The sequence below is a fragment of the Acartia tonsa genome, chromosome 9 (assembly GCF_053477335.1).
Source record: "Acartia tonsa isolate MP-2025a chromosome 9, ASM5347733v1, whole genome shotgun sequence".
NCBI lineage: Eukaryota > Metazoa > Arthropoda > Copepoda > Calanoida > Acartiidae > Acartia > Acartia tonsa.
Genome location: NC_137268.1, coordinates 42,122,607 through 42,140,526, shown reverse-complemented (window position 1 = coordinate 42,140,526; position 17,920 = coordinate 42,122,607). Strand labels below are relative to the sequence as shown.

Here is a 17,920-nt window from a genome sequence, read left to right as displayed (position 1 = left end):
AGAATAGCTATTTATAGACAGCTTACTGCGGATATTAAAATGAAAAATTATAAGATTAAAATCAGTTTTGTTAGACCGGGGGGCTGAAGGTTATCTAATTGGTCGAAACACTTTAAAATAAAGTAGTGGGTTTTCTCTGGAGCTTTAAATTTTAATAATTACTGAACTTAACTTGGTTTACTCTTAGGAGAAGCTTCACAAAGGTCCCGGGGTTATTATAGTCTTATTTGTCTATCCCCTTTTTACTTACCCCTATTAATACAGAGCCATTAGATGCTAGGGGCGCAGTGGCTAGAATTGTTTAATTTAGTGGATGGTTAATATAGACGCAATTACATCTAGGGTCAAAATTATAAATTAAGCTTGTACCATTATTCGTTATGAAGGAAAGAATTGTCCCACCGATTTTAATCCTTGGACGATGATTCCTGCATGAATTAGATATAATCTGGAAAGTGCACCATTTTTAAACATGAAATTTTTTTGCTTTTATGATAGGTAATATAATTGTCCTACTAACTTAAAGCCATAGTTATATCATCGTAATCTGGATCAATAAAGGTACATTAATTTAAAATATTCTGGAAATCGTCATATTGCTTTTGAAGGGAATATCACCGAATTTTCTAAGTTAAATCTGAGTTTTTGAACTTCATTTTTGTGGATGTTGCTATCCTTGTCAGCATAAACTTTCCATAAATTTTGTTTAAGTAAAACGTCCACAATTTTGACAGGAGAAAATATGACATGACTAGGATTAAAGGGATGTGATAATAGCATTTAAATTTTTATAGAGAGATCAGAAATCAAATCTTAAATTTTGAGAAAGTTTTCAAATTAAGTTCTCCAATAGGTCATCTAACAACTCTCTTGGTTGTTGGTTTCAGCGAAATCTAATGATTTATATTTTCTAGATCTTACTGGGAATATCATTTGTTTTTGCACAGTGCATGGAAATGCGCGAAATAAATTTTTTACATTTTCTCTAGGAGTGCCTTACTTGCATTTTTGTAATTGACAACTTTGCTGGCCTTTTTGGCATATTTGACTAATAAAAAATTACAATCTTGCAATTTTATTAGATAAACACTTATACAATATACATATGATGGACAATCTTAAGAAAATTTGCAGTGTAAATTTACTTCCGCTCATGTACTACATTAATACTTGCAAATAAACTAATTATCCTGTAGGGCCCTATCCCTACGGGGTACGATCCCTTGCGGAGTTCTTATAACCTTTACTTAACCTAACCTTACTTAAAAGTTTGTTTGTGGTCCAGATGCAATATGAGGGAAAGCACCAATTATCTCAACTGTTACAACAGCACAAATTGGGAATTCCCCTTTACTTCACTCTTAGGCATGAAAGACCCTCTTTTTTTCCCAAAGATATAATGAAAATGATATTGGGGAGTAGGATTTTTATTATGTTTATCTCCTGCGTGGAGCCCTAACCGTGCGGAGCCTATATCTGCGGTGCCATAAACCTGGAGGTCTACCCTCTACGTTTGCGTTTCTGTGCTCTACTATGAACTTTGAGGGAAACGTCGTGCCTTTCCGCGAATATTAAGCATTTTATATTTGTATTGATGTGCGGGAAAAACTGGACACCTAATTTTTCGCTGTCGAATTGCAAAGTGTCCAAAAATTGAGAAAGTTTCCCTAAAATTTTCACATCCTTCAAATTAACAAGAACAAAATTGTTAAAAATTTGAACTAAAAGATTTCTTCTAAGAATGGGTGGGATAAACCAGAAATTCTACTGTGATACTTCTGTAACTATCCATTCTAATCAACCCCTTGTCAAATATGAAAACAAACCCCAATTTTGGTGCCAGTACTAAGGTCATACATCTTATGATAAATTACAGACTATTCACAGGAAAATAAGACAGGATAACCTAATGTTAAATACTTTTCTTTCAGTGTTTAATAATTCCTTATTATACAAATCTAATAAAGATTGCTCTATCTAATTTTTTGGAATTTTCCAGATATATCTGGTTTTGAAGATATTGAGTTAAAACTCTAAAATTGAATTAATTGCCCATTGTCCCCTCCCTTCCTCCCTGCATTAGTCTACTGTTTATGTTAACTTTATGGTATTAGAATAAAAAGTAATCATATGTGACCAAGCTTTGACATGCATTATTCTAATAAAATGAAGAAATGTCGATTTAATGGCCTTAAGGTTACGGATATTCCTATGCCGATTAGCCATAATGACTCGTGTCATATAGTCATTCTAGCGGTTGCATCCCTAACATGTGGGGGCTCTGTACTCAAAGGGATAAGACAGAAAAATAGCCTTAAACCATCCCTTAACCTATGTGAATTTATGTTATTCTTATAAGAATTATGTTTATATAACAACAAGGGCTCGGCAGTTGCGAATAAGCCTCAAATCTAATTATTATTATTCTGAAATAAATGATTGATTGATAAAAGCCATTTGTGTGCGAAATAAAGAAGTCCGAAAAGATGTATTGTCTATTTAGGTACAGGTTTTGAACATCCAGCTGAATTTTAAAGTTATAATATGACGATTTCATCGAGGCTAAACTAATAATTTTATTTTGCTTTAGATATTGATTTAACTGACCCTAATCTGGAGCTAGCAGCCACCAAAATACAGTCTGTATTTAAAGGTAAGCTCATTCGTATTATTTCATTATTAAAGTAACAGGATGTTTGGCTATCTCTATATCCAATAAGATTGAAATTAAACAGCTGGAGTAGTCATAACATTATTTAGAGAATTTTAGTTTTAGTTTTAAATGATTTTTTGTTTGGGTTAGGTTTAGGAAGTATGCCCATAAAAAGCGACTCTACTTCTGGAGCCAAATAAAGTTTTGGGAACACAGTAATAGTGTCTGACTGATTATGACGTAACAAAAAAAATTAGCCAATGAGATGCCGTTATTGACCAATGGTAAAATTTATAGTGGCCTCTCATTGGCTAATTTTTTTTTGTTACGTCATAATCAGTCAGACACTATTACTGTTTTCAAGTTTTGGAGTTCATTAAAAATTAAATGATTTTACCGCCGTTACTAACATTTTAATCGTTTTTTTATTGGTTAACAGGACGCTTTGCTAATAGAAAGAAATAAATGTAAGAAATTTTTATCTGCTTGTCCATTTTCAAAACTCATGAGAAATAATTAATTATAGAAGCAATGCTATTCTACAAAATGTTGTGTTTAAAGTTGAGTTTATAAGGCTGGCATCACAACAATTCCCAGCTTCTTAATTACAAACGAGTTTCACCTATTTTTTGCCTGTATAGAATGACTTGGTTCATAGCCAAACTAATTACCTGCGGCTACCTGTCAATCCTTATAATAAAGTAACAGGATGTGTTTTTGTCTGTGTGTTGGTGTGTCTGTACCGAAGGATCTCGCTAACCGCTGAACCGATCGGGTTCTCTTTAACAGGGTAGCTCCCTCCAAAGAGAAATCGCCCCTAGAAAAAATTACCTCCCTCTCAAATTTTTTTATATTTTTTTTTAAACTAAAATTCAAAATGAGGCGTAGCCACCAGTTGTAAGATAATTTAAGCTGCTATTATTGTTTAAAATTAAGTATAAAAAAAGAATATTCAATTTGATTTTGAAAATGGACTTGCAGCTAAAATAAATTACTCGTAGTACATATGTATGTAGTGGGGTACATGGCATTATTACAACTAGCAAAAAAAATACTTTGTTTTGGCAAAAAAATTTAAACTGTGAATGTGATAAAATTAAACTTTACTAGCATAAACACTGTTTTAAGTTAAAGCTCATGCCAATATGACAATATTGCCAATTTACCCATAATTGAAATAAACTCACTGACATAAACATAGTAATTGTAGTTTTGAAAGTTGTAGAAATGTCAGCAGCCCTCCCTTGTAATATGTAGGAAAAGTGACAGTTTTCGGTGATTTTAATCTATTTGAAATTTACTGAAAGCCTTATTATTGTCCATTGTGCTATCAGTCCCCTGTCAAAATAGTTTCCTTTTTAACGACAAGTAATTTCAATTATTTATGTCCACTGTTATAGTTATCATGTCAATTTACTGTCGATATTATGTCAGTTATGGCCACTTTTCATTAAACCATATAGTTGTATTTATAATGGTAACAGTTTTAATAAAAGTGGACATTAAAAGATATACACACAAACAATATATGATTAAAATCACTGTATAACAGTCCTTAACCTGAAATATGTAGTAAAATTATAATATGTAGTTAAAAACCACTTTTATTTATTTTTATAACATGTTTTTTTTGCACATAGTGAGTAAAATCAATATTAAATTAATTTTCGAGACTACTAAATTAAATTCCTGCAAAACAAAGCAGTAGTAGCGTGGCTGTTTCAAATTAAATAAATAAAATAGACAGTCAGACATTAAAAAGTTAGAGAAAGAAATTTTTTCATTAATTTTCTCCAAATATTTATATCTTGCAGTGATAGGTTAAGTGAAGGTAAGGAGAAGGGTAGGGACGTGAAGAGGAGGGGAAGGGGAGGGAATTTGAAGGCAGGGGGAATTTAATGTAGGTAAAGTATTAGGCCAGTATTAAAGTAAAAGAATAGAAGGGATATGAGCTATATGTAACTCTGCCCACAGGGCGGGGACCCTGTCATGATTTTGAATTGGGTCATTGAAAACAGCTAATAGCATCGAAAAAAAGAGAACAAAAGGCAATTTATTAGCAGACGAAAAGGGTATTCACCATTTGGGGACCAAGTAGTTGTCTAGATTTTACATCATTTATTGGGGGAGTAAAGAATAGTTATTTCTCGCATCGTATTATAAACGGCTTTCCGCGGATATAAAATGTACAATTATAAGATTAAAACCAGTTTTTTAGCCCCAAAATGCCGAAGGTACGGGCTAAAAAAACTGGTTTTAATCTTATGATTGTATATTTTTATATTCGTAGAAAGCTGGATATAACCCGATGCTAGACATAGTTTTTTTTGTATGCATGAGAACCGGTTCCTGTCCACCGGATTCGAATGAATACGAGAAAAGTTAATTATCAGTAGTTCTAAAAATCGCCAACCACCTAAATTACAGAAGGACAGAAAGACAGACAAAATTCTATAAATTATAATATGTGTATAGAAAAAGTAGGTTAATTGCACTATAAAATCTGCACTCTAACAGTATTAATTGTCCTAATTAGATAATAAATAAAGTGTAGACTTAGTACTAATTGTAGGAGAGAGAAACGTCAATGGCAGTTAAATCAATCTTTCTATTTTTAAAACACTATATAAAAGAAAGGGTTTAAATTTATAAATTGAAAATTTGTGAATATTAATTTACCTGATTCTTTTGGTACCTTTTTGAAACCAATGGAAAGAAAAGTTATTAATTAAGTTATCTGCCATTGTACTCTACCTCCTTGGAAAAAATACAACATTTTTTCATCAACATAATATAAATATTTTCTATGATAAAACATAATTAATTACAAACAATTTAAACAAATAAAAAATAGAAATTTCATTACCAAGAATGATGACTTCAGATTGATGGGGATAAAATATGAGCGTGCTTTCGGTAATAAATTAGTTTGGGAAGGTTTCTTAGGACCCATAAGAAGCTTCAATGGAAAGCCATATTGGTCCAACTGTAAGCGAGATCTTTTATTGAAAACGCACAGACAAACATCCTGTATCTTTTATATATGGATTATAATGATCAGGGACGTCCAAGCTTTTTGTTTTGAGGGGGGTAAAATGAGAAGTTTCAAAGGTTTGAGGAGTTTATCTAATTAAAAAAAAAATTTGATGGGGTAAAATGAGGGGCTCGAAGTTTGAGGGGGATAAACACCCTTGGGCTTACCCCCACTCCACTAAAATAATGATATTAGAATACGTCAACTATGGTCACTATTATAAGATCCTATTTAATCGACATAACTATTAAAACTATTGAAATTAAGCTTTATGACAAATGAACCCGTACAACTAAAAATGCATGAATTATATACATACATAGTTTTATATTGTAATTATGTTGTAATTAAAGGGATACATCAATGGAAAATAAATTATTTTCTCGCATTTATTCGAATCCGGTGGATAGGAACCGGTTCTCATCCATACGAAAAAACTATGTCTAGCATCGTATTATATCCAGCTTTCTACCGAATATAGAAATGTACAATCATAAGATTAAAACCAGTTTTTTAGCCCGTGCCTTCGGCACCTCGGGGCTAAAAAAACTAGTTTTAATCTTATAATTGTACATTCTATATCCGCGGAAAGCCGTTTATAATACGATACGAGAAATAACTATTCCCGTATTAATCCCATTAGAAATTCGAACTGCGGGTATCTCAGGGAGAAGTAAGTTTTAAACATTGGTTGCTTAATTTGGATTAATTCTTGATTTGTTGATACAAACTAACGTGTCTAAACTGTTCAACCAATGATATTAATATATACTTTGAGTAATTTTTATTTATCATCAATTTATCGTCCATTGTCTTATCCCTTTAGATGGAAAACATTTTAGGAAGAAAATTTATTTTCTATCCCTTAATCACTGAGAAACAAAAATGTTATAGAAGACAGATTAAACAAGGATGACAACATCCATAAAAGCGAAGCACTGAAACGGTAGGACTAACGAACATTAACACTTGTATGGTGTCAGAACTGAATGATCAGAATAAGAGTCGAAGCAAAATTGTAAGTAAATTTCTTGAAAAAATGCTTGATACAGAATAATGTTTATGGACATACTTACATTTTTAGGACTTGATTACAGAGTTGCTTCGCCTATAATATTGTACTTTGTCCCAGGAATCTGTATACCAAAAATCACACCAATCGGATTATTAGATCACATAAAAATTTGTTGTTAAAAAAGAAAAGAATCATCATGTTTAAAATGGACGTACGGACATTCTGTTAATGATTATAGAGTTACTACGCTTTCTAAATCGTACCCAACTACTACAGGAATCACCATGCAAAGTTTGAAATCGATAAAACAATTCTAACAAAAAAAAGCTATCCGTTACGGATGGACGGACGGACCGACCCTAATTTTGAAAAGCTTCGCTTTTACAAAGTATTTATATTGATAATGTAACAAGGATAGTTATGTCAATTTGTAGCGCAGCATTCAAAATTAACAATAACTTGGATGAACAAAAAACAGTAATCTTTTATGTAAGAAAAAATGATGTACATAATTGTTGGGAATAGTCCCGTTCGTCGCAAAGCCCTTAAGGGGCGATTCGTCGTATTTTCAAAATGGTTAGTTAATTGCCCCGAAGGGTTAGCCAATGGGCCCCGCAGGGTTAGAAATAGGAGAAAAGCTTCTGCAAAAATATGAAAAAAAACGCCCCTTAAAGGGCGTTGCCACGAAAGGGACTATACTCCAATTGCTTAATAGAATATTTTTTTTTAATCTTGTAAGTACTTATACGTAATAGATTGACATGTTGACGGATTAAACACGCTAGTTATAGAGTAGTTACTCTACTAACAAGGCCGCAAAGCACCAATAGATGCGTAGCTGTATATTTAATTCAATTGAATAGCCAATAGAGGTAACCATAACGATATAAAATGACCAAAGTTTGAAAAACTAAAATAAGTAAAACTACTACATATTGGAACCTTTACGATGTGCGACAAACGACTAATAGACCGTCAAACATACCTATTCCTCCCGGAAAATTGTAGAGAAGTTTGACTTTGATTAAAGTATCTAAATTAGTACAATATATAGATTAGTTATTTTCACCCTATTTGTTAATGTTATACTTATGTAGACAAGACACATATTATTAATTTATGTAATGTAATCTCTGTTCTAAGGAATTAAATAAACAAAGATGACAGCTTCCATAAGTAGCAAAGCTCAATCATAAAATTACAAAACTTCCAAACAGTTGGATGACAAATAAGATCTATAGTAGATTCTTATATCACATAATTGGTGGACGAACTAAGTATTAAATTAAGTTATTCAGTCTCTGCTTTTTGGTCAAGGGAATATTCTCAAGAAATATTGTGCCCAAAGGGGGTGTATCTAGCCCACAGAAATAAAGGGGGTGGATACACATCCCTTTATGACATCCCCGTAAAGATTACACATCCCCGTGCATCTCTAGATTTTAGATTAAGGGGGGAGGGGGCAATGACGTCCATGGGTGGGGATAAAGGGGTGTTTATCTCCCTCACTGTGGGCTACAATTGAATCAAGACAAAAGTAAGTGCCGAGCCCTGGGACCTATGTAGGGTGAAAATAGACATAAATCCTTAATGATTCCAGGTGGAGACAAAATATTTCAGCGGGGTCTTTTGGTTTTTTTTCAATTTTAAGTTCTGAAAAAAAATTGAAAAAAATATGAAATTCTTTAATAAAAAACAAACAAAAAATAATTTTCAATATTTTTTTTCACAAAAAGATACAAACAACTTATATAAATACTATAAGCTTTAAAAAAATCACAATTTTCAAATTTAGACTTTCAATAAAAAGATTTGTAGAAAAAACCTAACAACAAATTCTAACATATTTCTGATCAACATAGCAATAAAACATCTTTTGCAAAATCTTTATCATCAAAAATAAATAGCACTTACTAAAGACTTTTTTTCATTTAAACTTATACTTTTCACATTAATTAACTTTAAAGATTGAATTTTTTAAAAAGAAAGGTTGCGTGATTTTTTTATTCATAATTAATTGCCTAATTTTGAGATTCAGATAAAAAACTTTACTACTTTATATTAATTGATAATCTACTAGCAGCGGCTACGCCTCTAGAGGCATATGAGGCCATTGGGTTGGGGGGGGGGGGGGGAAGTCGAACCCCCCTTACAATTACAGTTTTTTTTTAATGAAAAAGTTAAAAACATTTATTTTTGAGAGTTAATTCTCTTGGGATAGTGATGGTACCCTTCCCCAAAATAGTAATAAACCTTACCAGGACATATAAGAAGCTACCATGTAAAGGAGAACCATATTGGTTCAGTGGTTAGTGAGATCCCTTGGTGCACAAAGACTCACATAGAACCTGTTACTTTATTATAAATATACATATATACACAGAAACTCTACAATCAGAGTATGTCTGTTTGTTCATCCGTCTGTATAAAAACAATACAGAATATATTTATTTTGCTAAAGCGGCTACGCCCTTAGAGGCCTTTAGGGGCACTTAAGAGGGAAAGAAGGGGTTGAATTCTACAACTATATTTTTATTTTAGGCTTAAAAAGGAAAAGTTTTGTTTGTGTGTTGTGGTCCTTTTTTAAGGGGTGATTTCTCTTCTCTTTCTCAAAAAAGTTATGAACCTTCCAAGGACCAATGAGAAGCTACATTGTAAAGTAAAAAAAGAACCATATTAGTTCTTAAGCATCAGAAAGATGGACAAACAGACATCAATCTATTTTGTATCATAAATAGTGCTTTAAAGCAGTGAGAGAAATATCATCTGGAAAAAAAAATTTTCCTATCGTTTAAAAGTTATATCCCTGTATAAAAAAAGATAGGATGTCTGTGTGTTTTTTCTGTCTGTGCCTAAAGTTCTTGCTAACCGCTGGACCATTTTAGTTCTTCTTTATTGACCTATCTTTTAGACTGATAGGATCAACATATTAAGGAGTAGTTTAGTGTCTATTAATCCTTATATAAAAGTAACAGTTTCTGTGTCTGTCTGTTTGTGTGTGTGTGTGAGGGTGTCTGTCGGTACCGAAGATTCTTTGTAACCGCTTAACTGATGTAGTTCTCCTTTTGGTTCCAGCTTTTCATGGTCCTGAGAAGTTTTGAGTTTAGAAAAAAATGAGTTCCTACCCAACATTTAAAAAAAAACTTTTTCTTTTACATACTATAACTGAAAGTAGGGGAGGGGTCAACTTCCCCCCACTTATCAAGGGCCCCTAGATGCCTCTAGGGGCAAAACCGCTAGTGATAAAATAATTTTTATCTTGAATTTTGATTAAATTGTTCTTTTCCCATTTAATAAAATATAATTGTAATTATCAACCTCAAAGAATATCCAGAATTAGGTAATTGGATTTAACAAGAGAAAAAGACAACATCCATAATTAGTGAAGCTGTTAAGTTTAAAAGAATACAAATAAAGAAAATAGCAAGTGTAATATACAGAAAATAGGAAGTGTAATATACATATGCAAAGATATATTAATCAGAGCGAGATGGGACAATGGACTGTTTATTACACTAGTCCCCATAGTTTAATATAGCAATTTGTTATTCGTTGCCTTAACTACTGGGGACTTGTTGCGATTTTTGTTTGGTTGGATTATTAAATTAAGTGCCCAACGTTTCAACCATTAACTGAAACATACAGAAGGGTTATCCATGTATCATATTTGGGAATGTAAATCAATTTAGCGGTCATTGTCTTATCCCTTTAGATCCCTGAATAGTAATTAACAATGATCAATGGTTCTTTTTTTTCTATGTAGCTTCTCATTGGTTCTTGGAAGTTTTATAACTTTTTTGGGGAGGGTACCTCCACCATCCTAGGAGAAATCACCCCCTAAAAAAGGACCCCATTTCACACACAAAAAATAACTTTTTCTTTTTAAGTCTAAAATAAAAATCTAGTTGTAGAATTCAACCACTTCTTCCCCTCTCAAGTGCCCCTAAAGGCCTCTAGGGGCGTAGCCGCTAGTACCAAATAAATATATTCTGTAATATTTTTATACAGACGGATGAACAAACAGACATACTCTGATTGTAGAGTTTCTGTGTATATATGTATCTTTATAATAAAGTAACAGGTTCTATGTGAGTCTTTGTGCACCAAGGGATCTCACTAACCACTGAACCAATATGGTTCTCCTTTACATGGTAGCTCTAGAGGCGTAGCCGCTGCTAGTAGAGTATCCCATGATATAAAGCAGTAAAGTTTTTTATCTGAATCTCAAAATTAGGCAATTAATTATGAATAAAAAAATCACGCAACCTTTCTTTTTAAAAAATTCAATCTTTAAAGTTAATTAATGTGAAAAGTATAAGTTTAAATGAAAAAAAGTCTTTAGTAAGTGCTATTTATTTTTGATGATAAAGATTTTGCAAAAGATGTTTTATTGCTATGTTGATCAGAAATATGTTAGAATTTGTTGTTAGGTTTTTTCTACAAATCTTTTTATTGAAAGTCTAAATTTGAAAATTGTGATTTTTTTAAAGCTTATAGTATTTATATAAGTTGTTTGTATCTTTTTGTGAAAAAAAATATTGAAAATTATTTTTTGTTTGTTTTTTATTAAAGATTTTCATATTTTTTTCAATTTTTTTTCAGAACTTAAAATTGAAAAAAAAACCAAAAGACCCCGCTGAAATATTTTGTCTCCACCTGGAATCATCAAGGATTTATGTCTATTTTCACCCTACATAGGTCCCAGGGCTCGGCACTTACTTTTGTCTTGATTCAATTGTAGCCCACAGTGCCCTCAAACTTATAAACCCCTCAATTTACCCCCCCCCCTCAAAATCATGCTTGAACGTACCTTAAGGGGGGTGTCAAATTTTCGTGTGTACTTTGCAAAAAAATGTGCACGCCACAGTTTACCAAATAAGTTTTCAAGTAGCTTTCCTGATAAAATAAAATTTAATTATATTTGGTTAAATCCAGCAAAAAATATACAATACTTTTATTGTTGGCATATCTAATTATAATTCTCATTTGTTTAGGTTTCCAAGCAAGAAAGAAATTATCCAAATTGTGAAGCAAAGAATGATCATGAAAAACTCCACAGGACAAATAAATTGATACAACTCTACCCTGAAAATATTACAATTTAAAAATCTGTTTTGTTTTGTCTAATTTGAAATCATTTGGGAAAATCAAGAATTTTGCGAGTGTAGCAATCCCATCCCCCCTTTTGATATTCAATCTAACCCCTGCTGGAAGCCCTAACCCTAAAGGTCACTTCCCCAAAGAGGTATAAATAATATACCCCACCTAACCAGAATTTCAAAAACATATGCGTTTTTGTAATAGGGTTAAATGGGGGGTGGTTTAATTGCTCCACTTTCAAGAAAACGTATTTCCTCAATGAATTTTATGTGAAACATTTCTTTATTATCATTACAAAGCCTTTTTTTAGTTTCAGTAAACTTTTGGTTACAGAATAGAAAAATTTTTAAAAACAATTGAATGTTTTACTAATGTCAAACTGTTATTATTTCCAAATACAAATATTTTTTAACTATGTAGCTTTTTCACACTTTTCTGCTTCTTATAAGTGTCAATACTTAAATTTCTTTTTTTGCAAATATTTTTTTAGTTTGTGAAAAAATAAGTTACATAACGTTAGTAAAGGACCACTGTATTACTTATTGGGTAATGTCAAAATGAAACCGCAGTATTCCTTCGCACACAGGGATAAGGGATGGGAAACCTGACCGAAAATTAGGTCTCAGCCTTCTTTTAAAAGTGATGGGGCAACTTTTCTTTTTTGCCTATAAAATCAACTCATTTCCCCCAGTTCCTCATTGGCTGTAGGCCAATATCCAATAGCCTGAAACTTGCTTTTAGCATTAACCAATTAATTAATAACAAACGCGTCCCCCAGTTCATTATTGGCTAAATTAATTCAACCAAACATAAATTTCTGCTATTAGAAAGACAACAAAAAACTTTCTGCTATCAGATTGACAACAATATATATGACGTTCAATCACATCAACTTATTATTAAATTTACACATTAATAAATGTCCATATAGCAAAACATAAATTGAGAGATCGTTTTTTGAAGACTGAGTAGGATTCAACATTTTATACTTTAGAACAATGTGAAAAACTCATGTCTTTAGACAATTTAAAAGTTACATTTCATGTGGAATTGATAACCCATCTAAATGATCACAAATACAAAACTAGTTCAATATGTAAATAAAAGTGTTTTGTTAAAAAAAAAATTTCATTAATTTTGGTAAAAATTATTGCACACTTAATTGAACTTTTCTGTTAATATTTAACGTAAAATAATTTTTTTTTTAATTCTTAATTTATATGTTTGCTATGGAACAATTAGTTGATAGAATGTTACCCATGTACTTATTCAATTTTACTTAATTTATTTATTAAAGCTGGGGAGTTAAAGCGGTGTTTATTTCTATATACAAATTTTGGGGTGAAGTAGATCCCCCCTTAAAATGTTTGAAAATAAATCAGATTTAACCATCTCAAAAAAAACTTTTTTTTAAATGGGGGGGGGGGGTTGGCGAAGTAATAACGGGATTCTACTTAAAGCCACTAACATATTGGTTCTTTGAAAAGTTTTTATTGTATTTTATGATAGGTGAAATCAACTACCTGAATTCTATTCTATACTTTTTTTCTTTGCATTCATATAATAGCTATTTCATCATTGTTCATAGTTTTCAAATCTAACTACTGCGTCATCCCGAAACTAGTTTTTTAGGCCTAGTTGGAAAATAGGCCTGGAATAATATTTTCTTACGTTTCCCATCCCTTATCCCTGTTCGCACACCCTTATAAAACCACCTTTATTGATGAACTCCAATTTAGTTTCCGAAAGTGTGCCTAGCGTCCGCGTCCTATCTCGAAATTTGCTACTAGCTAAAAAAGCTTCAAACTTCCAAAAAAAATATTAAAATTTTGAATGTACAATGTATAAATCGCTTTGTTCTCACAAATTTCCGGAGTAGCTGAAAATAGGGCCTGCAATAATTGGGTTATCTGCTGTACACTAGGAAATTAGGGCTCGAATAGGAAATCCATTTGGAGCTGATCCCTTTGTTGGTCAGTTTGTTCATCCAGTAGGAGGAAAGGGTATGTAAAGGCTATTATTATTTTATTAGAGAGCATGAAAATCTGGTGTAAGATCAAAGTATTTATATATCCATTTATTTACGGTCAAATCAAGCGGCTAAGGAACATGCGGGAGTGTGATAGAAGACTGCGATTTTTATGACATTATCTAAACCTTTTCAGCAAAACCTCAATTTTTCTATTGAAATAAAATAATTTTAAAATCGAGTAATTTGTAATAGTTTGAATACTTTCTGAAAATATAAATAATATTACTTATTAGCATAGTAAGTTTTTAGCTTTAGAATCTAATTTTTGTTAAGTTAGAGAGTTCAATAAATCAGGGTTCGGAAGCCGCGCCTCAGCCGCGCATAAGCCTCAGTTTTAAACCTGCTTGTGAGCAGAAAAAGAAATTTTTAAAAGAAGGATTGTCTACTAAAGAGACAGTTTTATACATCCAGCTAAATTTTATAGTGATAAAATGACGATTTCACTGAGGCTTACACGCAGCTTCCGATCCCTGCAATAAATGAAGGAAATAAAAACTTTAATTTTTCAAAAAAAGCAAGCTGCTTATTTCATACTAACTGGCGGATGCAGTTGAACTTTGAGCTGCTATTTTTAGCGGCTACTTACAACAAAAAATCAGAAATTCAAATTCACTTCAAACCTATGCTGCTTTCGAAACACTTAATTAAAATGTTGTTTAATTACTTTATTTTAAGCTCTCTAACTTGAATGATAACTATATAATAACCATACTGTAAAGTAATCAACAATATATATTTCTTGCATGGTTTCATAGAATGTTGGCTACGAGTACGAAAATAAATTTCATAATTGGGAGACAAGATCTTATTAACCCCTGCAAGACATGGATTTTCTCCACGGCGAAAAAAGCGATTTGTTCCGGCGGAAAAAAAGTGGATTTTAAGCCGCGGAGGAGAAATATTTGATAGATTGATAGTTCAAAATTAAAACATACACGTAGGCTTTGTAAGATGTAACTCAAAATATTGATATCATACAACATAATTTTTAATAGCTGTTAAATTAAAATATTACAATAAACATTCCTAATTCTATGGTTTAGATTTTTTTAGGAGCGCACCTACTTTACAAGTAAACTATGTGTCAATTTTACTTCCTTAGTTCATTGAAAATCAACCAATGGTGTTGCTTTTATTAACACAGCCAAGTAGCCGAAAATAATTTAGAAGCAGACGAAAGAGGTATTTGAAAAAGGATGGGATGTAGTTGTCTGTATATACATTTATCTATTATTTGAACACTGAAATTTTGTACATCCCAATCAAGACTTAATAGACATCAGAGATGGATTCTTAAAAAAAAAGCCCCACTAATCGCTTAGTGGGGCAAAATTGTTTTCGTGAAAAATCCTCCAAAATCACATAAAAAATCTACAAAAATTAAATCAAATCTTATCAGGGTTGTGCAAAACCCGGGTATTATTAAAAAAGCCCCAGGGTCGTCAAAAATAGGGGTTTTACCCGGGTTTTAAGTGTTTTGAGGGGGTTTTAGGGTTTTTAGATTTTATTGTAAAAGCTTGAATAATATATGATATTACCACTGAACCGATTGAATTCTACTATACAGGGAATATATATATTGGTCCTGTGGTGGTTTTAAGCTATTTTCTTGATGGGTGGGACACCCCCAGCCCCAACCAACCCCCCCAAAAAAATTCCCCTCAATTTTTTTTGGTTGCAGCTGTACATTGAATTACCTCTTGGAGCACCTAGAGGCTAGGGGCGAGGACGCTATTAATATATGATAGACAATTCTTTCTATGGCGCAGCGAGTTTCATAGTAGCTTTTCTCTTATTTCTACCCCGGAGAGGCAATCATACCCTTTAACTAACCTAACCTAAAATAACCTATTAATAGCTACTATAAAAATACAAAGAAAACCACCGTACAATGAAACCAAATAGGACATACAGAAAAAATGCAAAATTTAAAGATCCTAAAACTGTACATGCTTTTATTGATGTAATGTCAGTGTAAGTAATGAGTCTATTCCTTTGTTAAATGCATGCAAGGGGTCAATGAAAACATATCTTTTTATATAAATTATGAAAATGGAAAAATAAACTTATTTTTTAAACAATTTTTCCTTTTTTTATATAAAAAACCACAAAACCTAAAACCCCTTGGGTTTTTTTAGGTGGGTTAAAGGGCAAAAAACCCGGGTTGGTTTTTTGTCTGCCAACCCTGAATCTTATGTTCATAACCCTTCTATGATTTTGTAAAATTTTTGTAGATTTTTAATGTGATTTTGGTGGATTTTTCATGAAAACAATTTTGCCCCACTAAGCGATTAGTGGGGCAAATTTTTTTTAAGAATCCACCTCAGAGCTTTGAGGCAAAACATTCAATGTTCATATTTTTCAAACTTTTAAGCCTAGCTATATATTAGTTTTTAACTTAATTTCATTTTCAATATTTTTTAAAGATTCGCTCTTTAGGGAACATGTGTACTAGTAGTCATGGAGAAGAGCGAGACACTTTATTATAGCCACTAGGGCCAGCTCAAGCTTAACGTTATAAGTACAAGACCCTACGTGCAAAGACTTTAACCCTGTGGGTCGCTATCACAACAAAGGGCTATCCCTGTGTTGCTACTAGGGTTGGCAATCCAAATTCAGAATCCGCCCAATTTTGGAATCCGAATCCATTTTTTAATGGTGTATTCGGATTCATAATTGGTAGGCTAAAATTGGTGGCTTGAGTTTTTTCTTTCAACTCCCCCTTTTTGAAGGCAAAGATTATCATCATCATACATAATATCTTTTAAAATATGGTTCGATTCTCGGAAGTGAATTATAGAGAACACCAAGAACATTAATTTTTAGGACCTTTGTAGCACTTAAAGGGGGGAGGCGGATGTGCCACTTTTTGAAACCAAAACTAAAAGTCAAAGGAACTCAACTAAAAAAAGAGTTACAGGTCTGACATTTTGCATGACATTTGCTTTATAGGGACACAATATGGAACTGTGAAGAAACGGCGGCACAACCGCCGAAAACCGCCGAGAAAAGGCAAAAAAATTTCGGCGGAAAACGGCGGTTTTCGGCGGTTGCGCCGCCGTTTCTTCACAGTTCCATATTGTACCCCTATAAAACAACTGCCATGCAAAATCTCAGACCTGTAACTCTTTTTTTTAGTTGAGTTCCTTTGTTGACTTTTACTTTTGGTTTCAAAAAGTGGCACATCCGCCTCCCCCCTTTTTTAATTTAAAAAAAGCCCTTTAAAATAGTGCTAGAATCTGGAATCCGCCATTTTTTGGACGGATTCTTTAAGAATCCGAATCCGGTCCAAAATTTTGACGGATTGCCATCCCTAGTTGCTACACTACCTTGCCCTTTAATTAACCTAAACAACGAACATATTTTCCCCACAAAATGTAATTCACATGCGATACGAGGCCAGGGTAACCGTAAAAAAAACTCTTTGCACAAAAGAATTATTAAGTTAATAAAATAATCCTTCATTTACATATCCCTACGCCTCTATTGTTGTTGTATTGGCTGTTCTTTGTCCGTTTCCGGTCCGGGTTGTCATCAGAAGGATGGTGGGGGGGGGGGGAGGGGCTTATGGTGGGGGCTCTGGAGGTGGGCGGAGGAGGGGAGGAAGACTAGTGAAACTTGGATGGGTGGAGAGGAAGGCAGCTACATGGGAGGGATTTTGCCAAAGGTCCATAGGAGTGAGATTTGTGGGATTATTTGGGCAGGAAAAGAGATGTTGGACAGTTTCTGGGGTAGGATTGGCGGGACAGGATGGGCAGTTGGGGGTAGGAGAAGCGTTGATGGAATGGAGGTAACTTTGGAGTTTAGGACAATAGTTGGATCTTAATTGGGAGAGGATGGTTCTGTAGTGCCTGGGAAGTTGGGTCTCGGAAGTGTTGATGTCAGGGGGGGCGTGGTTGAGGACAGGATTTGGGGGGTAGGAATTTATGGCTTGGGTAACAGCAGAGGTGTGGAGTCTGGAGATTGTGGATTTGTAGTTTGTAGGAAGGAGGGTGTTGTCGGGTGAAAGAAAAGGTTGTAGGGTAGGAAGGAACATGGATTGAAGGGTGGATTTTTTGGATCTAGGGCCAGGGGGGGTTGTGACGT

At 33.1% G+C, this 17,920-nt stretch overlaps 1 protein-coding gene across 2 annotated transcripts in view; it reads left to right on the top strand.

Annotated features, from left to right (window-relative positions):
- Positions 1-12,370, top strand: part of LOC145328990 (uncharacterized) — a 68,464-nt gene extending 56,094 nt beyond the window's left edge. The window contains exons 14-16 of one of the 2 annotated variants that reach the window (XM_080172983.1): positions 2,591-2,653; positions 3,093-3,120; positions 11,697-11,836. In XM_080172983.1, coding sequence (XP_080029109.1) covers positions 2,591-2,653; positions 3,093-3,118 — 89 coding nt within the window. In that variant the 3' untranslated portion in view covers positions 3,119-3,120; positions 11,697-11,836. Of the gene's footprint in view, positions 1-2,590; positions 2,654-3,092; positions 3,121-11,696 lie in introns of both variants that reach the window. The other variant, XM_080172982.1, reaches the window with a different exon arrangement.
- Positions 12,371-17,920: the final 5,550 nt, after the last annotated feature.